This window comes from Neofelis nebulosa, chromosome 18, assembly GCF_028018385.1.
Source record: "Neofelis nebulosa isolate mNeoNeb1 chromosome 18, mNeoNeb1.pri, whole genome shotgun sequence".
NCBI classification, from domain to species: Eukaryota; Metazoa; Chordata; class Mammalia; order Carnivora; family Felidae; genus Neofelis; species Neofelis nebulosa.
This window is the reverse complement of record NC_080799.1, coordinates 10,349,495-10,373,133: the sequence shown is the minus strand read 5'-3', so window position 1 is coordinate 10,373,133 and position 23,639 is coordinate 10,349,495. Positions and strand designations below refer to the sequence as shown.

The following is a 23,639-nucleotide window of genomic DNA, read 5'->3' as shown; positions in this document are numbered from 1 at the left end:
GAAAATTTGGGGCATCTCAGTGGGGCTGGGCGAGCAGTGCTCATACCCAAAGTTGCTGGAGGCCGTCCTCGCGCGTGTTGAAGCCCAATCTACGCTCCCTTGCGCCCCCCTGCCTCCCCCCCCCCCCCCCGCCAGCCCTACAAGAGAAGTTTCCCCAGATGGAACTAAGGCTCACCGGAAAGGTCAGCTCCAGGGACAGCTCCAGGGACAGCGCCCACTCCAGCTCCGACACCGTAACCAGGAAAGCCCCCGGCGCCGATCCCGAAAGTGGGAATGCCTCCAACTCCCACTCCCGCTCTGGCCCCTGCAGAGGGAAGACAGTTGGGTGGAAAAGCATCTCAGTGAGGGAGGCTGGGGAGGGCTCTGGGGGGTGCCGGTCAGCCGGAAAGACGATGCAAACCTCTCCCAAGTCTGATGAATGAAGGACCGGAAACCATAGAATGCACGGGCCTCCTGCCAGCCTCCTGCGGGGAGCATTTACGGACACCCTGCCCCCTCTACTCTCCAACCACTGTCTTCTCTGAAGGGCCCCTTTGTCGGCTATAGAGAGATTGTGGGCAGGTCCCGTATCCCCAGTCAGGCTTGGGCTCCTCTGAGAGGGCCCCGGCCAGGGCAGGGAGGCTCAGGGACGTGGTCTCCACTGGGAAGGCCGTACTGGGACTCTCCCATCACTCAGCCCCATGGCCTCGTGGTGGGAGACGACCAGAGGAGACATTGCCCTGGGGCCCAACAGTTCCAAGTCCCAGCTCTTGTCAGTGGCTTGTGATGTGGCCTTGGGTAAGTCACTCCCCTTCTCTGGCCAGAACAGGATGGGGGCAGAGCTAGCCACACAGCGCTCACCGTATTTGGCTGCTTTGGCGGCTGCTTTAGCGGCTGCAGCTGGTGACACAGCTCCTGGAGAGGCCAAGGGGGACACAAATGACTCAAAGTTCTACCTATCCGTTCACCCATGCATATCCGCATTTACTCCTCTGACCATCTGTCTACTTAACCACCCATTCATCCACCCATCGACCTACCCACATGTCTGTCCATTTGTTTGGCTATCCTTGGACTTCAGTCCACCCGCTCAACGACTTATCTCTCTGTCCCTCTGTGCACCTACCTATCCACCCACTTATTCACTCATCTGCCTATCTGGCCATTCATCTATCCATCCAATCATTCATTTTGCATTTGCCTTCCACACACCCATCTAGTCATTCGCTCACTGAACCATGTGCTTATCCACCCATCATGCATGATCCAGGCACCCATCTATCCAGCCATCCATCTTTCTAGCCACTTATCAAAGGGCCCCATCTGCCCTTCCATCTGTCCTTCCATCCCTGCGTCATCTATCCATCCATCATTTTACCCATGTGTCTAGTCATCCATATATCTACATATCCTTGTTCTGTCCCTTCATCTACCCATTCCCTCATCCATCAACTTGTCTACTCACCTACTCACTTGCCATTCACCTACATACCCATGTCCATCCATCCATTCATCCATCCATCCATCCATCCATCCACTTACCCACCATTTACTGAGCACTTATTCAGCTAAGGGCTGGGAACACAGAGATGAAAAAGAAATGGCCACTGCCTCCAGGAGCACACTGACAGCCAGAGGATGAATTAGAGAAGATGATGCCGACAGTGACTAATTAGGAGGTTGTTACAGCCCAAGGAGGAGAAGGTGAGGCATGGGCAGTCGTATGAAGAGGAGAGGATAGATGCGTGAGGTATTAGGGGGAATCTGAAAGTCTTAGCAACAGTTTCAATATTTCTCTCTTACCCGCGCGCATATGCACGCACACACAGCCCAGCTCACCTAGCCAACCCACAATTCCCCGGGCCCCCAGTACCTGGGACTCCAACACCTGGGACTCCAACACCTGGGACCCCAACACCTGGAACTCCAACACCTGGAACGCCAACACCTGGGACCCCAACACCTGGAACGCCAACACCTGGGACCCCAACACCTGGGACTCCAACTCCCGGGACAAAGCCTGGCCCACCAGGCACCACACCTCCGGCAGCTCCTGTGGGAGGAAAAGATTGTTTTCCTGGCCGGACCCTGTGGGAATCTCAGAGGGCCCCCAAGGGCATGGCTCTGGTGATCTGTGGGAGAGGCAGGTCCTGAGTGCAGATCCCAGGCAGGCTGGCCTTGCCCCTGCGTGGATCCAACCCATCGGAGAGAAGGGGAGGCAGACGGAACCTGCACAGAGCTCTGCGGGTTTGGATCGGTGGACGGGAAGAGCCCGATCTGTGTCTAAAGTAAAGTCAGGTCTCTCCGCTGGGCGCCCAGGCAGTGGGTGCGGCAGGTGCGGGCAGCCCTGAAGGTAGGAAGGGAGAAGCCAGAGGCTCCGTGGGAGCCCCCTCACCCGCCACCAGCTGGGCCAATCAGTGGAAAGTAATGGCCTTCTGGGCAGAGTGGCCAGAACAGGCAAAGGCAAGGAGGTAGGGACATCGCATGTTTGGGGCGGGGGCGGGGGTGGGGGATAGAGGCTGCCATAGATGGATGGAGGTCTTGTAGGGCTGGGCTGTGCAAGGCCCATGCAGATGGAGGGTCTGGGGGCAGGCTGGGGCCCCGGGCCTGCTCAGGGCACTCACCGAATTTAGCTGCCTTAGCGGCGGCTTTAGCAGCAGCAGCAGCAGCAGGAGTCCCTGCCCCTGAGAGACAGTCACAGAGGGTGAGGCCCTTTCCCGGGGACCCTCTCAAGGACACCCCCACCCCCCAGCGGTACAGACGCTACCTGCGATGCCTCCAATCCCAGGAATTGCGCCGGCCGCACCAGGAATGCCGCCACCTCCAACACCAGGGAGAACCCCGGCTCCTCCAGCACCTGCCGGGATGGGGACAGTGATGTGGCTCCCAGGGCCCCGCCCCCGGGAGGCCCCGGCAGGAAGGCTCCTTGGATGCCGGCATTTTAACCAGCACAATCTCCACTGGGAACGAGGCCCAGGCATCTCCGGATGGGCCTGCTGGAGAAGGCCCCCACCCGACTGTTCCTTGACTCACCCCCAAAGTGTCCATTTCAACACGCTCATTAAGGGACTTGTATGTTTTCAGACAAATCCCATCCTGATCACTGCCACATACTGAGAAACCACAAGCGGCCGCTCCCCGGGCCAGAGGGGCCCCTGTAGGAATGTTCAAGGCTTCCTCTCCCTGTGTTCCAAAGCCTCGGCCAAGTTTGTAATCCAAGCGCCTGGCTGCCTGGCTCTGGCAGCCCCCCTCTGTCCCACTCTCCTGCTCCCACATTCCAGCCATCCCCTCCAGCCTTGGGGGCCTAGAGGGAGGGCCTGCGGGGCCTCCAGGGAGCAGGCCTCCCGCTCAGTACTCTGCCCCTCCCCCCCATCCTCCCACCTTGGGCCAGTGGGGAGATGTCCTCTGTCCCATCTCGGTACAGGAAGGGCTCCCCCGGGAACTAGAGATGAAGCCAAGGGCTTCAGTCCCAGTAGACTGATTCTGAACTGGGGGATGATCTGGGGCAGGGGCATAGATGTTCACTCTGCCCACTACACGGGCGCAGGGAAGGCCTTGCCAACTTGGCCAGTCAAAGCATCACTGACTTGAGCGGGTTGGACGTTGTATAGCACACATTAACTTGATAGTGAACAACAACATTGTTTAAATGCTCAAGTATGCACCACCCAAAATGATCATTCCAACCACCATAGAAACCCATCCCCTCTGCCTGGGCTTCTCCTTCCTATATTCACCACATGGTAAACTCCAGAATCACACATGATTTTCCCTGAGAAGCCTTCCTGATTTTCCCCAGGTAGATATAATGTCTCCCTCTTCTTGACTCCCACCACAGTGCCTGCATTTTCCAGCAGGGCTCTTAGTTGACCCTGGTCTCTGAAATAGATGGAGGGAGGGAGAGAAGGGGAGAGGAGGGATGGATGGATGGGTGGATGGATGGAGAGATGCAGGATGGAGGGATGGGAGAAGGAAGGGATTGGTGGAGACAGGGAGGGATGGATAGATGAAGGAGGGAGGGATGGAGTGAGGAATGGAGGGGAGACAGATGGGGGATGGATGGATGGATGGATGGGTGGGTGGGTGGGTGGATGGATGAAGGGATGGGAAGAAGGAAGGATTGATGGGTAGATGGGAGGAGGAATGGATAGATGGAAGGAGGGATGAATGGATAATGGATGGATGAAGGGATGGAAGGAAGAATGGATAGATGGAAGGATGGAGTGATGGAAAGAAGGAAGGATTGATGGATGGATGGATGGATGGATGGATGGGAGAATGGATGATATTGAAAACACTGGATAAATGGTGGGTCAGAGGCTGCCTTTGTTTGCTCTCTGTGAGGCAGGCTCCCAGTGATAATAGGGCTGGGGGGCTGGACGGCTGGGGGCTGGGGGCTGGCAGGGGCACTCACCATACTTAGCTGCTTTAGCTGCCGCTGCTGCAGCCTGGGGGCCAACCCCTAGGGAAGGGGAAGGAGAGAGAGACTCTGAAAACTGCCCTTGTGTCTCTGAGCCCACCTGTTCCAGCCCCACGAGAGCCAATCCTTTCATGGGTGGGTGTGGGTGAGGGATTTCACAGCAAGCAGAGGCTGATGGAACTGCCCCCACCTGAGAATCTTCTCCAGGCTCAGACTGGGGTCTGGATGCACGGTGGGCTGGCCTGCACTCTCGAGAGACCCTGGCCAGCCCTGCGGCTCCGGAGCCTGGGTGACTAGTGTCCCTTGAGCTGACAGTTGGGTGAGATTCCTTACCTGTCCCTGTTGGGTACCCAGCCTTGCCCGCAGCACCAGCCACTCCTCCTGGCCCATAGCCTGTGAAACAGAGAGGCTCAGTGGGCATCTGTACAGATCTCACCGTGGCTGCCCTCCCTGCCCTGCCCTGCCCTTCAGGGGTCAGGCTGCCCGGAGTCTCCACCCTATCACTCCCAGCCAGAGTTAAAACAGATTCAAATGCGTGTGGGATGCTTCTTCCCGTTTTACAGATGAAAATACTGAGGCTCAGGGAAGAAACTGGTTTACCCAAGGCCTGGGGCTAAGTGTGAGGACCAGAATTGAGAACCAGGCTGCCTGAGTCCAAGATCTGTGTTCCCTTGTTAGGGAATTCCCTTTCCAAGACTTTGTTCCATCCCCAGGTGGCTGCTCTCCTAGTGGAATAGGTCCTTGCTAAGACCCTGCGGCTGGAAAGACTACAAGCCCATCCGTTTAGGAGGGTCTTACTCACCATAGGGCAGTTTCCCAGTGCTGTAGGGCAGTCCGTAGCCACCTGAAGAGAGGGCAGGGTGGGCTTAGGGGCTGCTCCATGGCAGTCCTGTGCTGGGCCCCCACTGCCTGGGTAGACGGACCTACCCCCACAGGTACTGAGGCCTGAGACCTCCCTACGCGCACCAAAGGTCCTGAGCTGCGCACAGAGGCTCTCGGGAGCGCAGATGCCCTCGCTGGAGGAGGGAAAGGGATCCCTGCTCCAGGGGATGATGGAACAGCGCTCCCCCCACAAATCCAGGGCCTGCCATGGCCTTAGAATCCTAGTATCTTCCTGATTATTAACCTCCCAACAGGAACCATCTCATTGCCTGAGCTGATTGCGGGGGTGGGGGCTGACATCGGAGGGGTCTTTCCATCGGAGGGTGTTTCTTTCCATCAACACAGATCGCTTCCCATCAGGGCTATGGGTCTCTGTACCTGTGCCCACGTGTGCACGTGTGTAAACATATGTGTGCATGTGAGTGAGGCCCAGTGAGTGGCACCTCTTGAATCGTCCTTCTGACTTACCTGGCAGCTTGGGAGCCTTGATGGGGTACCCCAGCGGGACTCCAGGCTGCTGGCCCCCAAAGGGTCCAACTCCTGTGGGAACAAGGAGAGCAGACTCAGGTCCCAGCAATGTGGGCCAGCAGGCCTGCTCAGCCCTCAGCCTCACACTTGACTTTCTGCTCCGTGGGAGCAGCTGATCAGTGGTCGGCTCAGTGCTGGGTCACTTCCTCCCGGGAAACTGCCGGGCGCTCTCCCTCCTGGGGCTCGAGCCATGAGTTAGGGCCTGCAGCTCTCACAGCATTTGGCACAGACTGGTGGGGTTTCTGGGCTCATCTGGCTGCTGCTTGGACGGAGGGGTTGGGTGGGGGGAGCAGCGTGCTGTGCTCAAGTCTGTCCGAGGCCTGGGGCAGGAGGCATGAGGGAAAGTGGACAGGCCTCCAGGGGATTCTGGGTGGCCCCTCCCTGCCTGGCTGGTTCCTCTGCTGGCCTGCCCGCCCACCTGGGGACACCCAGTTTGGCCTCACCTGGGATTCCAGCAAAAGCTCCGCCTCCGCCTGCAACGACCAATGACAAGGAGCCGTCACTGGGGCCCTGACGCCATGGGGACCAGTAACCGGGGCCAGGAGGCACTGAGGGGCGGGCTGACCAGAGCGCGGCCAGTTCTGCCCAGATCCCCCGTTCCAGGCTGCCCTCACACACACTGTGGGATTTCTGAGAGGAGTGCTACCCATCTTGGCCAGTTGTACCAGGACTGGAGCCCAGGAGGTGCCCGTCCAGAGGGCCCTGAGCCCAGGGTCCCCCTCCCCACCCCCACTCCTGGCCGGAGAGGCCTGAGGGTGGGTGGAGATTCCCACCATGGGCTCCCAGACCGCTGGCCGCATACCTGGGGTCTTGGCCTTGACTCCTGTTCCGGTGGGAACCCCGGGGAGCACCCCCACACCCGGGAACCGAGCTCCTATGGGGGCAAAGGGAGGGAGCTGGCGGTGAGGGTGGGAAGGCAGGCCTCGCAGACACCCACACCTCCCTCGGGTCACACAGCTGACCTTCTGTGCTGACTGTCAGCGACAGGCACGGCTCAGGTGGTGATAGGGGCACGTGGGGGTGGTGACTCTCCTTCCCCGTCTGACCCAAGGTCAGAAGACCTGAGTCTGCACCCCATTTCCTAGCCTCTTGAGCCCGCGCCTCAGTTATTGGAGTTAATTTCCAGCCAAGCAGCACATCGTCCCCAGAGAAGGCAGAGAGTTAAACCCTGCTCGAGGCAGCAAGCCTGCGCCCCTCGGGGGCTCTCGCTGGAGGTGCGGCCACACCAAACAGGAAGTGGCCATCTGCCGTGGCTGGGAACTCTCTGTTTGCCAGCATCTGGTGGTTCTACCACTCATGTCTCCACTGGGGCTGGGCCACCTCAGCCGGAGGGACAGGGGGAGGGCCACTCTGTCAGCAAATCCCTCCGAGCAGGCTGAATTTGGGCTTTTGGGGGAATTCAGGAGGTCACATGTTGGGTGGGGTGCCCAGGCCCTGGCAGGGAAAGGAGGGCGAGAGGGCAGCTCTGAGGGGTCTCCGGCGGGGCGGATGTGCTGGGCGGGCCCCCTGGTGACTCACAGCTTTTGGGAAACAGCTGGCCACACTGGGACTTGGTGTGTCCTCGGGGGGCCCTTCTCGGGCCGTGACGAGGGTCTGGGTTTGGGCCGAGGGTCAGGGTTTGGGGCGGGGTGGGGGGGTGTGTGTGACGCTGACCAGACTTTGTGGGGAAAGATGGCCAGGCCTGAGCTTTGACCGCTTAGGGAGACAGGGCTGGTCCGGGCCCAGCCGGTGGCCCTGGCTTGTGGGGAGGTGACGGGCCACCTGGGAGGCTGCCAGAGGCTGCTCTCCTTGCTCTAGGGTCCCTTTCTTCGTCTTGCCCTCACCTGTGCCTGGGAGCACTCCACCTGGGTAGACACCTGGCAGGCCCACACCTGCGGCCAGAAGGGAAGGTTTGGGCCATGAGCAGCAGCCTGGCCTCTGGGGACCCCTCCCCGCTCCTTCTCTCCCAAGTGGCTCCGGGGCTCCGGGACCAGCCTCCCAGGGCCCAGAGGGCATAGCCAGGGACACATGTGCAGCGGCCGCAGCTCTCCCACAAGTTTCGGAAATCATCCGCAAACCCTTCTGCGTGTGGATTCATCTTGTCTCCTGGAGCCTGTTTACATGGCCGGCTCAGCCCACCTCCGGGCTAACAGCTTCCAGATGTTCCCTCCCTGCTGTGTGGACTCAGGCAGCCTTTTGTTCAACCTGAAGTCACTTCCTCAAGGGCTTGGGGCAGAGGAACGAGCACCAGATGGGGAGTCCGAGTGCCTGGGGCTCAGCCCTGCTCTGCCGTGACAGGCCCTTCTGAGCTGACTGTCCCTCCTGAGCCCCGGTGCCCCAGCTGTCATCTGAATGCCTGCCACAGAGCCTGTCTCTGAGGTCTCCTGCTCTAAGAGCTGGAAGAACGGCCCGGAAGGCGGGCCAGGGCCCGTCTCCCAGGTTTCGGACGAGGCACCAGACGCGGGCCCAGCTGGTTTCCCCACCTACTGCGGCCCTTCCTGTGCGGTGTGCAGGTGGGGGCCTCTGCCCTCCCCGCCCTCTGCCCCCCCAGGGACAGCCCCGGGGACAGCACACTGACCGGGCACTTTCCCAGGCTTCCCTCCGACTCCGACTCCGACTCCGGCTCCGGGCTGAGGCACCACTGCACCTGGCATGGGACGGGCTGCATCACAGTGGGCTCCCCCCAGGCCTGCAGCCCTCACCTGGCCGACTCAGGGCTCACCGCCATACCTGTAGACACTCCTAAGCCGCCGACCCCGCCGATGCCACCGACGCCGCCAAGCCCAGCGCCTACGGAGCCGGGACAGGGGGAGGCAAGGGGTCATGCAAGGAATAGTGGGACGCGGGAGGGCCCCGGGCTGCCAGCGGAATGCCCCCCATTACGGTCTGGCCCTGCCTCCGCCTCACTTGGGGACTTGGGCACAGCCGGCTGCCTCCCCGAGCCCCAGTGGATCGGAGGTGAGAATTCCGCCCTCTCGCCTGCCTTCCAGGAAAGGTGCTTTGCAAAGTTGTGAGCCCACAGAGGCCAGAGGGCCTAAGGCGCGTCCCCAGGAGTGACACTCACCAGCCTTGGCAGCTGCTTTATAGGCCGCGGCAGCTCCTGCCACTCCGCCGGGCACCAGAGCCCCCGGGTAGGTGCCTGCAGGAAAGGCCCCGAGCCCTGCCGAGGGGAGGACCTGGTGAGGCCCTGAGCCCCAGCGCACTGGGCCCTGTCCCTCCTGGGAGGCACATTTGAGGCGGTTTTCTGCTCTCTGCAGGACTTTCACGCCAAGCGATGGCCCCTGGGCCAGGACCAGGTTCGGCGTCGGAGAACAACATATGCCCAGGCTGTTCTGCTCAGCCTTGCGAAATTATGGGGATCTTTTTGGGTCAAACCGCCATCCTCCCCTCCTCCAGAAAGCCTTCCTGGAGCCCTTCCGAGTTGAACGACTCCTCTGGGCTCCATTGGCCCCTGGGGCTTCTGTCCTGCTCTCACCCAGCACCCAGCTGTGACCCACTCGTGCCCTGGACAGACGCTCAGCACAGGTGGTCTCACCCTCCCCCCTCATGCTAGCACCCAGGATAGGCCTGGCCTGCGTCCCTGGACCCCAACGGCCCTCCACGCCGAACAGATGCCCTGGGCTTGGCTCTGGCCCCCAGATGCGCACATTGCCTGGATGTCAACGCTCACCTGCCCCGGGGCCAGCTCCCGCAAGCCCACCAGCCCTTGCAGGGGGAGAAGGAGACAGAGCGAGGTGAGGAGAGGAGAGGCTGGTGTGCGGGCATTCCCGGGCCCGGCGTGGGAAGGGTCTCGTGGAGGGTGATTGGGAACCAGGCAGTGCTGTGGTCAGTGTGGGGCGCTCAGGCCCCTAAGCTGGACCCAAGCAGGGCTTATGACAGGTCCCCCATGGCAAGTACCAAGCATTGGGACTTGGGGACCGATCCTGATAAAATGGCAGCTACCATTCAGTGACCAGCTACTATGTGCCATGTAGGCACGATTGTACTGACCCCCCATAACACCCCTAAGCCACACCGTGCTTCCCCTAAAAGACCTGCCAGATAAAGGGGCACCCAGCAGGGCTTTTGGGCCGGGGGGGTGCTGGGGCTGAGCAGTCTGCCAGCAGGACCCCACCCGGGCCAGGCCCTGCTCTGTTCCTACCATTAGCTCCCGACCCCAGGCCTGTACTGCTTCCTTGCAGGGAGTCCCCTGGCTCAGCCCAATCTTCCTGCCCTGTATCTGGAACCCCTTCTGTCTCCCACCATCTGTATATCTGTCCATCCAGCCGCCCCTGCTGTCCAGGAGCCTCCTTGCTTGTAGACGGTTGCTAAAATGTTTATGAGAAGCCGAATGGGTCCCTTTGGCTCTCTCCTTCCCACATCTGGGCCCAATTGGTCCTTCTCCCCCTCCAGGAGACATTCCATGGCTTTGGCAATCAGGTTGGAGTTCACAACCGTGCCAGGTTTGTTTCCAATTCTGTGAGAATCTTTCCTGCAAGCTCCAGTCTTGGCTATCCTGAGCCCAGGGGCAGCCTTCTCTGGGGACAGACCCCAGACATGGGGGGCTGCTGAGCCCCGGAGGGTCTACCTGGCTTTCATGGGGTGTGGTCTCCCCTTTCCCCCATCTCCTCCTTGTGTGAGCTGACCGTGCCTGAGACGCAGCCGGCCCCTCTGTAAGGTGGGTCTCTAACTGCGGCCCCTCTCCCTTCCGGGCAGGTGCAGTGTGGGTCAGGGCGGGCCTGGGGTGTTCTGGGTTCACTTCCCAGGACTGCAGGCCCTGCCCCTCCCCAGGTCTGTCAGGGGCCTCTCTCAAGCTGGGCCCGTTTCCTGAGCTCCAATAGGACAGGGAACACGCTCAGGCTTTTCCTGACCACAGAAGGGCTGGGAAGAGAAGATGGGGACCCAACAGGAAGTGGGAAGGAGCTGGGGCCTGTGAGGGTGGCCTGACAACCTCTGGGCAGCCATCTGTCCTTTTCCCAGGCTCCCCTGCCAGCTGCCTGATCCCAGGGCCACCTCAGCACGACCAGCCCCACCCCTGCTGGCCCTCCTTCCTGTAGACTCACCTGGTCCAAACGCCCCCAGGAGTCCGGCCCCTGGAAAGGAGGAAATTGGTGAGGAGCTGACCGTAGCCGGGAGCCAAGGGGCCTGGCTGGCCCAACCCTGTCTCTTCCAGAGTCCAAGAGCCCTGGCCTCAAACTCTGCTGCCCCCACCTACTCTGTGTGTGAGGAAGCAAGTCACCTCACCTCTCGGAGACTATAGAATGGCCAGTGTGTCCCCGACCTTCCTGGGGCCAGTGGGCTGGTGAGCAGAAAGCACCTAGTGTGTGCAACCTGCCAGGGCACCCAGTGGGTGTCCCCCAGCCCCTTCTCGTCAGAGGGAGATATCCTGACTCCCCTTTTGGTCTTACTCCTTTGCCCTGAGCTGGAAGTTCTTTCAGAGTCCCCACTAAGTCTCATCCATGCCTCACTCCAGCGTCCATCCATTATGGGACCCTGTATGCAGCGCCCCCTGTCTTCCCTCTGGTCGTGCTGACACTGGGGTCAGCCCATCCCCCATGCCCCTCCAGCTTTGCTGTCACGACCCCCACTGCTTGGGTTTTCCGGGCTGAGCCAAGTCCGGCGTCCACGCCTTTGTGTCCTCTCCGCCACCGGAGACCCTGTGAGGGTTGCCCCTCCAAGGGAGACAGGACACGGGTTCTGGCCGGATAAGCAGTGAAGCACAAAGTCTCCCGGACTCGCAGGCCCTTCCAGACCCCAGGACACCCCTTGCCCAAGATTCCTGCTGTCCTGCCTCTCTCTCGCCTGGCCCGGCCTTGGAATTTCACAACCCAGATGGGCTTGCAGGGAAGAGGGATCTGGGTCCCGTAGATTCATTTGCACTTGGATCATTGAGCATCAGGATTTCGTAAGAGTCGTTGGACATCCAAACTGTCCCGGAGCCTCCGGCTTCAGAGCCAGGGAGACGCGGAGTCGGGGGCGCCAAGGCCACATGTGGAGAATCTCATGCCGAGGCGCCACAAATCTGGACCGAGACACCGCTTCCTCCACCTGCTCCTTGTCTAAGGGCTTCCCGGAGGGACCCTCCCTCCCCCTTTCCTGGGGGTGTATTGTTTGAGCTGATGGCGGACCTCGGTGGCAGATCTGGGCCCCCCGGGCAAGGCCTGGACAGATCTAACCAGATCCTCTTACTGGAAACCTCCAAGGTCTAGACACCGCCGGAAGGGGCCTGGTCGGGAAGGGAGCTCATCTGGGGCTTAGGGTCGGGGTTCGGTCTGGGGTTAAGCCCAGACCTCGGTCTCGGGTCTGGGTTCAGCCTGTGGTCAGATAAGGACTCCGATTGTCACGGAGGTCAGGAATGTCTAGGGTCTTGGCCTGGCGTTAGAGAAAGCTCCGTCTGGGGTCAGGGGACCATCCAGATGGAGTCTGGAGCCTACCATTTGTATCTGAGCGCCAGACTGACATTCACAGGCTTGGTGGCCCCTGGAACATCAGTCCCTACCTTTGCCCCTGGGGCTGTTTCTGAGACCCTGTGCCGGAGCGGCTGCCAGCCGCCTGCTCCTTAGAAGCCCGGGGGTCTGGCCCCAGCCTGCTTATCTCCCTCCCGCCTCACTGGGTCCACCACTCTGTGGGCCCTCCCCTCCCGTGCTCCCAGCCCTCTCGCCATGCCCCGAGGCCTCGGGTCTTACCTGGCTTGGGTGGTTTGCCTCCTGGCCCCAGAGCTGCAGAGGGAAGAGGTGATAATGTATAGAGAGCCCCACGCCACCATTTATCTACTGTTTATCTTCCCCGGGGCACTGGGGCTTCTCACTCCCCGGGTTCTAGAAGGGCTGCCAGGGGATGGTCCCCCCACCCTTTGGACAGGGAGCTGCTGGGAGCCCGGTGTCTGGATGTGTGGGTAGGAAGCTCACCGGATTCATGGCATACCCTCTCTCAGACTCAGTTTCTCAGCCCCAGAAGGGAAAGGTGATACCCACCCGGTAGGCCTTGCAGGGGTGTTACGGAAGATCAAAAGAAACAGGAAAGAGGGCAGGGGAGGGGCCCGGGAGGCTGGTGGGCTCTCTCTCCCAACATTGGACACTCTGTCCATAAACTGAGGGGCCCTTGATGCTGAGGCCTTCTGGGGTTCTGGGGCCTGGGGACCCGGTTGGGCCAGAGTCACAGCCAGACCCCATCAGTGAGAACCAAGTTTGGTTTCTGAGCTTACCTCCTCCTCCCAGACCTCCAAGACCAGCCCCTGCATTGAGAGGGGGAGAGAGAGAGAGAGAGAGAGAGAGAGAGAGAGAGAGAACGAACCATCAGAATGCCAACGGCATTCTCACTCATGGAGCGCTCTCTTTTTAGCCAGCCAGAAAGCTGCCCACTGACCCACAGTCAAGTCCCTCGCTGCCTAGCCACATGATGGCGGGCCAGCCTTAAGCTCCATGAGCCTCAGTTCCCCACTGGGCCAACAGCCTGGTGCCCGCCAGTGTCTGGGAGTGTCCGCGGCTGCCCTCACCTTCATAGCAGTTCTGAGCACTCAACTGCCTTTTTTTTTCCCCCCCACTACATCTCTAGTTTATTATAAAAGGACGTAACCCAGGAACAGCGAGATGGAAGAGGGCAAGGTGTGGGGGAAGGGTACTGGGCTTCCCCATCCTTTCCGGGCACCTCTCTTCCTACACCTCCAGGCGTGCACCTCCCAGAAGCGCCTCTCAAATTACTTTTTCAGTATTGAAAGTGTTACCTTCGGTTTTTCAATCTACTTTAAAGCATGATGCCTTTTTCCAAATTAAAAGAAAACGCGCCCCTTCACCCCCCCACCCCATGCCACAGCTGCAACACATTGTGTTCATTATCTTTTGGGGGCGTTCCCAGTCTCCAACGCTGCTTTTCTGTTGTTTGCACTTGAAGAACATTTCGCCATACGGTTGTGCAGGTAGCGCACTCATACTTTTGAGTAGCTGGGTGTTATTTCAGAGTGTCCTTGATCACTCCCTTCGGTCAGGTGGGCTTATGGTTTTACGTCTTTGCAAATAACCCTCCGATGGACCTTCTTTGGGATCTCTCGCTGCTTTTCAGTTATTTCCCTTGCGTGGATTCCCAAGACTGGGGTTAAGGGTTTGAAAGGCAGGGGTGCCTGAAGGCGCCCACTTTCCTACAGCCTTGCAAGCATCGTCTTTCAACTTTCAGAAAATTTATGCTCTGAGTGCTTGTGAAAGTGTCACGCGGACTGCTTTTGAAAGTAGGAGCGGGGGGCGCCTGGGTGGCTCAGTCGGTTGGACATCCGACTTCAGCTCAGGTCACGATCTCGCGGTCCGTGAGTTCAAGCCCTGCGTCGGGCTCTGGGCTGACGGCTTGGAGCCTGGAGCCTGTTTCCGATTCTGTGTCTCCCTCTCTCTCTGCCCCTCCCCCGTTCATGCTCTGTCTCTCTCTGTCCCCAAAATAAATAAACGTTAAAAAATTAAAAAAAAAAATAATAAAAGTATAAACCTCTTAAAAAAAAAAAGTAGGAGGGGCTTGTGGGTCCACTTTGCTAGGCGTGCCAATGTCTCCCCTTCCACATTGTCACACTGTGCGTTTCTTACGAACTAATCTGGACCTGCCTTCCCCAAGCGCACGGAAGTCTCCTGTACGTTACCTGGGTAGTAGACGCCTCCGGGAACTCCACCGGGAACAGCCCCTGGGACCCCTGCAAGTGAGTAGGTAGAACCCTCCATCAGCCAGAACCAATAAGAGCACAGTAACAATAATAATGCAGATGATAATGATGATGTTGCACATCTACAAAGAAAGATATGCTGGCCGAAGCAACTTATGTTTACAAAGCATTTTCTCATTCATGCTTCTCAGAATGGTCCCCGTGAGGTTGGAAGGGCAGAGATTACAATTTTCATTTCAACAGATGTGAAATCGGGCTCAGAGAGGTTAAGAGGTGCGCCCAGGGACACACAGCTGGGAAGAGTGGAGTCTGGGCTTAAAGCCAGGCCTTCCCTCTGAGCACGGTGTTTTGCACGGGGTCACCTGCTTCTTCTCCCCTCCTCCCCCAGAGAGGGTCCGGCCCGGGGCTGGGGGCTGTCCGCCTTCTGCTGGGCGGTCAACCCCCTCCAGCCGTAAGCAGCTTGAGCAGGGCCCAGAGCTGTGGGAGGGCAGGCTGGGCTACGACAGTGAGCCCTAAGGAGATGTGGCTGCTGCTAGCAAAAAGGCAGCCATTCCCACACTGATAGGATGGCGTGAGGTCAGCGTCCTCAGCCACTGGGCAGCGACGGCTGGGTGGGGTTCTGGCCGTCTGACACCGGGCTGTCTTGGGAGGCGCCGGGGCCCAGAGGGGGACACCATGAATGAGCAAAGTGAATAGTTTCCTAAGGAAAAGTTAATTCACTGGCCAGGCCAGGGGCTGTCTGCCCGGCCAAGATCACGAGTTCATTCCCCACGGACCCGCGAAGCTCTCGCTGGGGAACGCCGTGGCGCTGGGCCCCAGACCGGGCCGAGCGTGGTCATGGCAACAGACGATCCCGGGGCAGACCGGGCCCTGACTCCACCACCACAGTGGCCTCAGCTTCGTGAGCTGCCTGGCCGATGCCCCAGCCGGGACGCCGGCACCACCCTGCTGAAAGGGGCACAGGCGGGGTCGGGGGACGGTGTGTCCAGAGGCCTCACGGCAGATGTCTGGCCTCCGTGGCCTGACGATGCTGCACGCGGGGCTTGTTGGCCCCGCAGCCCCGTCACCCCCAGCGACAGCCCAGCAGGGTGGGGAATGCCAGACTGTCATGGTCATAGGTGCCGAAGCCCCAGAGCCACACCCCTCCCCCTCCTCCCCTTTCTCTCCTTGTCTCTCCCTCCTGACCATGCCTCTCTCCCTACCTCTTTGCTCTCCAGCTCCAGGACAGAGGGCAGGAGCAGCGTGGGGGTGGGGGGTGGCGGACAGAGCACGGGCTCGGGACAGACCCATCTGGCCTCGGGCTGTGCCACTGCTTCCTGTCTGTGTGCCCTTGGGCCAGTCACTTAACCCCTCTGAGCCCGAGAGTTTCCTTTAAAGAAATGCGAGGCTGATAACCTCTGCCCTGCAAGCCTGTTGCAAATTGTCAAATTGTCAAATGTCAAGTGGTTCCAGTAAGAGACAGTCCTGCCCTGGCTCTGGGCTACAGTAATTGCAAAAAAAAAAAAAAAAAAGGAAAAGATGGTCAGCCTTTGTCTCTGCTTTGCTGCACCGTACCTGGCCTGCGGCCAGGTATGCAGTAGGTATTTAATAAAGCATGGGGGAATTAGGTTGAGGGGAGGATGCTGCCTGTGGGTTTCAGTCCAGCCTATTCCATCCCCAACCAGCCCGGGAGTCTCCCTACCTCGTCCCGGCTGAACCCCTACTTCCTCTGCCCAGGATCTGCTCCCCCTCCCATCCTCTGCCTCCTCTCTCCCCAGCACCTGCCCGTCTCCCTGCAGCCCTCCTGGCCCTCCCCAGTTCTCCCCCGTCCCCCACCCCCAGGATTCAGATCCCAACAGCGCCAAGCTCTGTGCCTGGACCATGATGGCCTGGAAGGGGCTAGAGATTTGGACCCTCATTTTGAGCTGAGGAAATAGAGAAGGTTCAGGGGGGTGCGAAGGATCCCCGCCCTGCCCGCTCCAGGCAAGTGCAGGGGAGGTGAGAACAGATGACGACAGGAGTCTGTCAGGGGCCTTCAAAAAGGCAGTGGCCTCATTTCGTGCTCCAGCTGGTCACCCTCCTTCTTACCTCCTTGGCGAGAGCGCATCCTCCTGCCAGGATGCCTCTCTACTCCCCAGTCCTGCCCTTCCTCCAAGACTGAGCTCAAATTCTTCCCTTCCTGCCTTCTCTGGGCCTGTGGCTCTCACTGCTCAGCTGGCCCAAAGCAGCTGGCTTGGAGCATATGCTTGTCTTGTTTTATGTGGGTTTGGCTTGTTTCGCGGGCTAGCCCAGGGTGGAACTTGTCTCTTGCGTCTTAGAATCCGGATCCTAGACTCTCCGAGATCGTAACAGTCTTCTTGGCCTGGGTGGAAACTCCTTCCGCAAACATCCCTCCCTCCCCCACCCCCCGGGCTTCTGCTCACACGCCTCCAGTGACAGGAAAGTCACCCCCTCCCGACACCGTCAGCCCTACCTGCAGAGAGGTCTTCTTTCTGCTGAGATAGAATTTGCCCCTCCGTCTCTCCAATTCGGCCTCTCAGGGCACCCTGGGCCCAGGCTCATCTCTCATCCACAGTCAGCCCCTCAAACACTGACTTTTCTTTCAAGGTCTAACTCAAAGGCCTCTTCTGCTATGAAGCCTTCCTGGATTTCCTGGGACTTTTCCGGGCCTTCCCCCGCCCCGTTCCTAGCTGCTTCCTCCATCACTCACCCCTGCTGTGCCCAGGAGACAGAACGTGGGGGTGAGTAGTGAGAGGGAAAGTTAAACCTTAAAACCGGGCACTGATTATAAAAGTCAATCAGCCCGAATAAGTGCGTCCGAATACGAAGATCTATCGTTTTAGCAATTCGCATCCCCACAGTCCCCTTATTTGATGTTTGCAGATGTTCCGTGGCTGACGCCTCCCACTGTGCCTAGGAGATAAATGCAGCAGGAATGTTTTCCCTCATTTTACAGCCAGGGAAATCAAGCGCCAGGGAGATGAGGCGCCTGGCCCGGGACCCACAGCTGACCCCAGTCACACGCAGGGCCTTCTGCCTGGGCCCCCGGGGCTTCAGGTTCAGAGATGTGGAGAAGGCTGTTCCGGAATGAGCATGGGGCCAGCAGGCCTTGGCAAGGGGCTCTGCCAAGCCCAAGTCCAGGGGGCTGGCAGGGGAGCGGATCAGTCCGCACGAAGCTGTTTATTGTTTGCATGGAGAAAGCCTGCCAAGGGCTTTTCAAAAACAATCCGTCCTCTAGTGTGGGACTCTGTCCCCTCCCTTCCCTGGGCACGTCTGACCTCCTGCCTTGGCCCCAGCAAATGCGGAGAGCAGGAGTAGCTCACCCGGAGGTCCTTGGCCCCAGAGGCTCATCGGAGTTACCTGGACAGTTTTTACAAAACCTCCACGTCCAGTTTCCTCCTCAGACCAAAGAAAGCAGGAATTCTTGGGTGGGACCCTGGCATTCGAATTGTTTAAAGTTCCCCAGTTAAGTCTAATATTCAGCCAGGGGCTGACAAGCCCTGTACTAAATCATCCTTAGTTCCGAAATCAGAAAAAGAAAAGGCTGATATTATTTCTGGGTCCTGGGAGACAGAACTCTGTCTGATTTAATTCCTCCCTCTCTCTCTCCATTTATAAATGGCATAGGGGTTTGGGACAGCTGGTCCTCAAAGCTACTTTGGAGCTATCCTGAGTGGGTCTAGACACCCCTTGCCACCAGTTTTTCTGGGGAGCCCCCTCCACTGACAATATGGTTCTTTGGGGGCTGGGGAACTCGTGGGGGTGATATCTTCTCAATGGAGGGTGGGGGGAAGCTGGGCTCCCCAGGAGAGCCAGGAGGGCGGTTCTGTGTGTGTGTAGACGTACGGCCCTTTCCACACCCCTTTCCACACCCCAACCTCTTTAGATTTTGGTAGTCCCTGGGCAAAACCCCCAACAGATGGCATGGATTCACGTCCTCCTTCCTGGGACCCAGCTGGTCTACCACGTGGACCAGAGCTGAGACTTATGTGCAAGAAAAGAAGCAGGGCGGTCGAGGCTTGGTAGTGTCACTGAGGGCACCTGCTCTAGGGTGTGCCCACTCTAGAGGACTCAGTCTCGGGCGTGGGCTTTCCTAAGCGTCGCCCGGTGCCCTGCATCCACCCGTCACCCTTTGGCAGAGAACTGGCTGGTGTTAACCCCCTTTGGCCAGTGTTAACCCCCTCAGAGCTGCCTTTGGCTGTCTGAGCTCCCATTTCCCTATTTGTAAAAGAAGGTCATAGGCTCAACTCTTAGGGTTTTTGAGGGGATTAATTGCCACGCTACATAGCTGGTGGCACTGTCTGGAGAGACGGGTGTTCGGGGGCCACACCTGCGGGAGCCGGGAGGAGGCTCAGGAGGGCCCAGAGCTGCTGCTCTCGGCGCTGGGGTGGCTGGTCCTCTGGGATTGTCTCGCTCCCCCTGCGGGGCCCAACCGATGGTGTGCGTGTTCCCCCCTGCCCGCCTCCCAATCCAGGCCTGGGAGCTGACCTCTGTGCAGGAAGCCTCTGCTCTCTGGGGTCCTGTCTGGCTGGTCAATCTCACGGAAACAGTTCCTGCAGCCCCAGCCCCTTACTCCGGCCCTCTGGCCTGGCCCTGTTCCATCCTGTGCCCCCTGACACCGGCCCCACTGAGGGTCTGGTTCCTAAGGCGAGGAGGACTCCCATGGAAAGCGGACCCCACCCAGGCCACCCCACCACATGGCTCAAGTGTCTGCACTCCTCTCTTCCTGTGGCCAGAAGCACCTTCGGGGGCCCCCTGGGAGCCATTCCCAGGGTCCTTCGAGGTGTGCAGTGGCCCCACAAAGGGCACTCTTGTGGCCTGCAACAGAGAGCACATACAGGACTGCTCCGAGGTCCCCTCTAGCCTCTGCTACTGGCCACCCTCCCTCTGCCAGGTGAATACCTTCCCCAGCTTCCCTGATCCTCATTTGTGTTCTGTACCACACACACACACACACACACACACAGAGTCACATGCACAGTGACAATCCACACCTGGAGACCATATTTCCCACGTGTACATGCCTGTCAGGTGGCAGACTTTTGCACATGCTAACAGGCACTGTCACATACCCTTCAACCCTCACCTCAACACACACACACACACACACACACACACACACACACACACACAGATGCTCAGATGTCCCAGCCCTCCTCACCAGGGACAGACCACAGCAGAGGCTTTCCAACCCACAGCCCCGTAATCAACTTGACTCTGACCTTCCTCAGAGGGGGGTCCTGGCTTCACAGGGGACAAGGAACCTGTTGAGGTCACACAGCTCACCGCGGCTGAGCTGGCCTCCAACCCAGGTCCCCTGCCCTCAGGGCATGTGCGCACCCCCGCTGGGTTCACAGGTGTGCAAACCGCCAGTGCCCCACGACCCACCGGGACCCCCCACTGGCCCTTCCCCAGTGTGTGCTCCAGACCCCCCCACCCCCCCCCACCCCCCACACTGGCGGAGCTCCCAGGACAGAGCAGGGGGGTCCCCAGCCCTGTCGGAGCGGCAGAACCTGGACACGGTTGGGACCATCCTGAGTCTTGGGGTGTCTGTGTGACAGGTTCCTCCTCTGCACGGGCTGGCTCCCGGGAGGGGCCGTTCTGAGGATCCAGTGGCTGAGGGACCCCCTGGAGGACGGCGGGGTGAAGGGCGCCCTCTGGTCTGTCAGTCCGGCCACCTGGCCGGGAGGCCCTCGGGCTGCCGGCGAGCCCCAGGGGGCAGGGTGAGGCCTACCTCCAGGCTGCGAGGGGTGGACGATGGACAGCAGGAGCAGGAGGACTCCGGGCCGCAGGGCTGCAGTTCTCAGACCCGCCATCTCGGGGAGAAATGCCCCAGCCCGCTCTCTGCGCCTCGTTTTATCCCCAAAGCGTAATTGCTGCCTCGTCGGCTGAGAGGGAAGGAGGGAGGGAGAGAGGGCGGGCGGGAGGGCGGGAGAAGGGGGAGGCCTGGGGGAGGGGGCCGCGGGGAGGGGGGCAATTACGAAAGGCCCGGCTCACAAGCCTCCCAGGCTGGGTCTGACTGGACTGGACTGTGGGCTTTTTTCCTTAAAACACACTCACGCGCACACACACACACACACACACACACAGAGTTCCTTCATCTCTCTCCTGCTTTCCCTCTGTAGCTGTTCCCTCACTGCTGGCCCTGTTCCCGCCAGAAAGTGCGAGGGGGGCCTCTGCCAGGACAGCCCTCGGGAGAGGAAGCGGGAGGGAGGGCCCTGCAGCCCAGCCAAAAATCCGGCCCCAGCCAAGGCCCGAGTGGCCAGGCCCCCGCCCCTCCGGCTGGGCCCCGGGCCCAGTGTGGGGACACAGGCCAGCTGTCCCGCGCCTCTGTCTCCACCCTGGCCCTCCAGACTCCCCTCAACACCCCCAGGTCTGGTCAGAGACGGTCCCTGCCCAAAGCTGGGGAGGTGGGGTGTTGGGCAGGTCTGGGGTCCGAGGCCTGGGGCCCAGGTCTCCAGAGGTTGAGGGGCTATGAGCACAATGGCCTGGAAGGTGAGATCGCTGTCCCCCCGGGGCATCTGGGGAAAGGAAGGAGGACCCTGACACATTATAGGGCTCCACTCTTATTGGGTAAGGGCACACTCCCCTGCCTGGCCGCTGGGGAAGGGGTGCTGCGCAGGTCCGGGATCCGTATCTACGAGAGCAGATGGGCTGCACCAGGGGAATGGCCGCCCGGGAACGAAGACCATGCTGGTGTTGTCCCCTGGGACATCTGAGGGACATGTGGGGGATCCTGACACACCACAGGGATTCCATTGGTCACAGATCAAGGTCGCAGTCCCACACGCAGGCCTGTGTAGGCCATGGTGTCTGGTGAAGTTCAGGCAGGGTCCCCAGGTGCTCTATGGGGGACCGGGGAGTTGGGGACCTCACCCACACTGACAGGTGGCCCAGCCCCCCTTTTATCACCCAGCCCCTATCTGTCTCAACGCTGAGCGCTGTTAGCATGCAGACCAGACTCAGAGTCCCCAGACTGCCTGTTCTCCCCAGGCCCCGGGGGGCTGACATTCCTCTGGTGGCCAGGAGGGGGCAGCCCTGCGCCAAAACAGCCGCGACCAGCATTTCCAGAAGGACTCAGGTGGTCCCAGCCTGCCTGGACACAGGATGAGGACCTCGGGGATTTTTCTGGGGTGGGGTAGGTCATGCCTCCCCAGCCTCTGAAAGTGGGGGATAAATTTGGGAGCTCGGGGATGGAAGAGGGAAACTGACGCTTGCCTTCATCAGAGGCTCCGAGGGGAAAAAGTCGAGGCCACAAGTTCTGTGAGCTTTCCCCTGTTCCCAGATGGGGAGTGAGGGGGAGAGGCCACCCCAGCTCTGAGCAAAAGAGCCAAAGGACCCCACCTCCAGCCAGGAGCACTGTGGCAGCCTGGAGGTCTCGCAAGGCCACGCACTGGCCTCGGGCGAACCTACCGCTAACTTCCAACTGTAGCACTTTCTACTGGGGTAGCCTCTTCACAGATCTTCAGATTCGTCATCCGTCAGAGGGTGATAAATATCCCTGCCTAGGAGGGTTATTGCAAAGATAAATAAAATGTGGTCATATATTTCTGTGCCGTGCCTGCCAGATCCCAAATGCTCTCTCCTCGTTTGCTGCAGGAACCACCACTCTAGTGTTACTCTTGGTATCGCTCATTCTGCAAGCCCACTGCTGTGTTTAGGGTGACTGTTAGGTTTGGCTGTCTGCTGGGCCACCTCGGGACCCTGGGCCATCCCTACCTCTCCCTGGTCTCAGACAGCGGCTGCACCCGGAGTTTGGAAGAAGGTGGGTGCATGAGGAGAACTGGCTTGAAGCCATCTACCCAGTAAGTGTACAAGGCTCTTACTTCCAGTGCGTGTTGTTTGGGGATACTTTGGGGTAGCTGAAAGAGGTCAGGAGCCCGAACTAGCCTTTGCTGGTGGGGGTAGGGGCTGCTCCGGGGCCGGGGTCTTGAGGCTCAGTGCCCAGGATGAGCTAGCACGTGGGTAGGGGAGTCTATGGGGTGCATCTGCGTGCCCCCCCAACTCTTGGGAAGGGGGAAGGGAGGGGGTGCTGGGGAGGAGATGGGCCCCACTCTTCTCAGGGCAGTGACGTGGGCAGGAACCGGCTTTCAGACTTGCAAACCGCAGTCTGTTCAGAGTCTTTATTAATTCCAGGACTGGAGAGAGGCTGGAGCCAGCAGGAGAGTGCTTGCTGCCTGAGATCCAGGAGAGGTGTGGAGGGGCGCTTGCAGGGATAGACTTGGGGCTGCTGGGCCACACCTCTCCCCGCAGGGCCAGGCCCTGTGCATCACCCCTACCCGGGGCCCCCTTCTTCTTAGCATCCGGTGCTCACTTATAGCAAGTCCAATAATGTATCCAACGAGGCTCCGTATGCCTCGAAAGGGGCTTCGATCCAGAATCAAACCCATCGGTGCAATTTAGCCCAATGCATCTAGTACATAATGTAAGGACTGGGGGTTACAGTTATTAGCCAACATTCGTTCGTTCATTCACGCATACATTCAAGAAACCTAGCAGTCCTCAGTTGCTCTGTGCCCACCTCCCTGCATAGCTGCGTAGATTAAATAAGGTCATGAACGTAGCACTGTCCACAGGGGGCTGCATAGTGTGCTGCGTCCTGGGTGAGCTTGGCTTGGCTGTTAACGTTGACAAGCCTCACCCGCCCGCTCGCTGCTGGGCATCCCGGGGCGGGGAGGAGGGGCACTGACAGGTCCCCTCTATCTGTCTTCCACGTGCACCCAGTTTAGAAAGGCCAGAGCGGCCAGCCCCACACAGCTCTGAGCCTCTCATTGCTTTGCTCAGAAACCCTCAGCCGCCTTCCGGAGAAAGTCCAGACTTCTGAGTATGGCCTTCAAGGCCCTGCATGACCCAGCTCAACTAGAGAGTCGAGTGACGCTCTCCTTCCTCTTGGCGGGCCTCCCTTCTGGTGCTAGAGCTGGACCCTAGCTCCGAGACTTGTCCTGGAAGGCTGGACGTTGGGCCTTTGTTGGCAAGGCCCCCTAGTCTCAGCTTCTGTCCCTGCGGGTCTGTGCCCACTGCATCCCTGCCCCCAGCCTCTCTGAGGGTCCTTGGTGGGAGGCTTCTTGGTTGGGCTTGGTGCTTCCTCTTATGCCCCCTCTGGTCTGGCTGTCCCTGAAGGTCGTTTGAGGATGGGCCCATTTCTGTCTCCCCTGTCGTCCAAGAGTGGGATAAAAGCACAGTTGTGCCCTCCAGGAGATACGGGCAGAGGCTGCTGACGTGAACCGACCCCCAGAGTCCGGGTGTGGTTTCTAT

The 23,639-nt window shown here is 59.7% G+C and overlaps 1 protein-coding gene across 9 annotated transcripts in view; it reads right to left on the bottom strand.

The window, feature by feature from the left end:
• ELN (elastin) overlaps window positions 1–20,307 on the bottom strand; it is a 30,705-nt gene extending 10,398 nt beyond the window's left edge. For 2 of the 9 annotated variants that reach the window (XM_058712113.1, XM_058712115.1), the window contains exons 1-20: window positions 20,119–20,306; window positions 14,385–14,435; window positions 12,972–13,001; window positions 12,454–12,486; window positions 10,831–10,860; window positions 8,853–8,948; window positions 8,519–8,578; window positions 8,367–8,435; window positions 7,633–7,680; window positions 6,612–6,683; window positions 6,253–6,282; window positions 5,750–5,821; window positions 5,202–5,243; window positions 4,733–4,792; window positions 4,394–4,441; window positions 2,747–2,836; window positions 2,604–2,663; window positions 1,853–2,032; window positions 841–894; window positions 176–304 (exon numbers count right to left, since the gene is read on the bottom strand). In XM_058712113.1, the coding sequence (XP_058568096.1) occupies window positions 176–304; window positions 841–894; window positions 1,853–2,032; window positions 2,604–2,663; window positions 2,747–2,836; window positions 4,394–4,441; window positions 4,733–4,792; window positions 5,202–5,243; window positions 5,750–5,821; window positions 6,253–6,282; window positions 6,612–6,683; window positions 7,633–7,680; window positions 8,367–8,435; window positions 8,519–8,578; window positions 8,853–8,948; window positions 10,831–10,860; window positions 12,454–12,486; window positions 12,972–13,001; window positions 14,385–14,435; window positions 20,119–20,200 (1,336 nt within the window). In that variant the 5' untranslated portion in view covers window positions 20,201–20,306. Of the gene's footprint in view, window positions 1–175; window positions 305–840; window positions 895–1,852; window positions 2,033–2,603; window positions 2,664–2,746; window positions 2,837–4,393; window positions 4,442–4,732; window positions 4,793–5,201; window positions 5,244–5,749; window positions 5,822–6,252; window positions 6,283–6,611; window positions 6,684–7,632; window positions 7,681–8,366; window positions 8,436–8,518; window positions 8,579–8,852; window positions 8,949–10,830; window positions 10,861–12,453; window positions 12,487–12,971; window positions 13,002–14,384; window positions 14,436–20,118 lie in introns of all 9 variants that reach the window. The other 7 variants (XM_058712117.1, XM_058712119.1, XM_058712118.1 and 4 more) reach the window with 7 other exon arrangements.
• Between the last annotated feature and the right edge of the window lie 3,332 nt (window positions 20,308–23,639).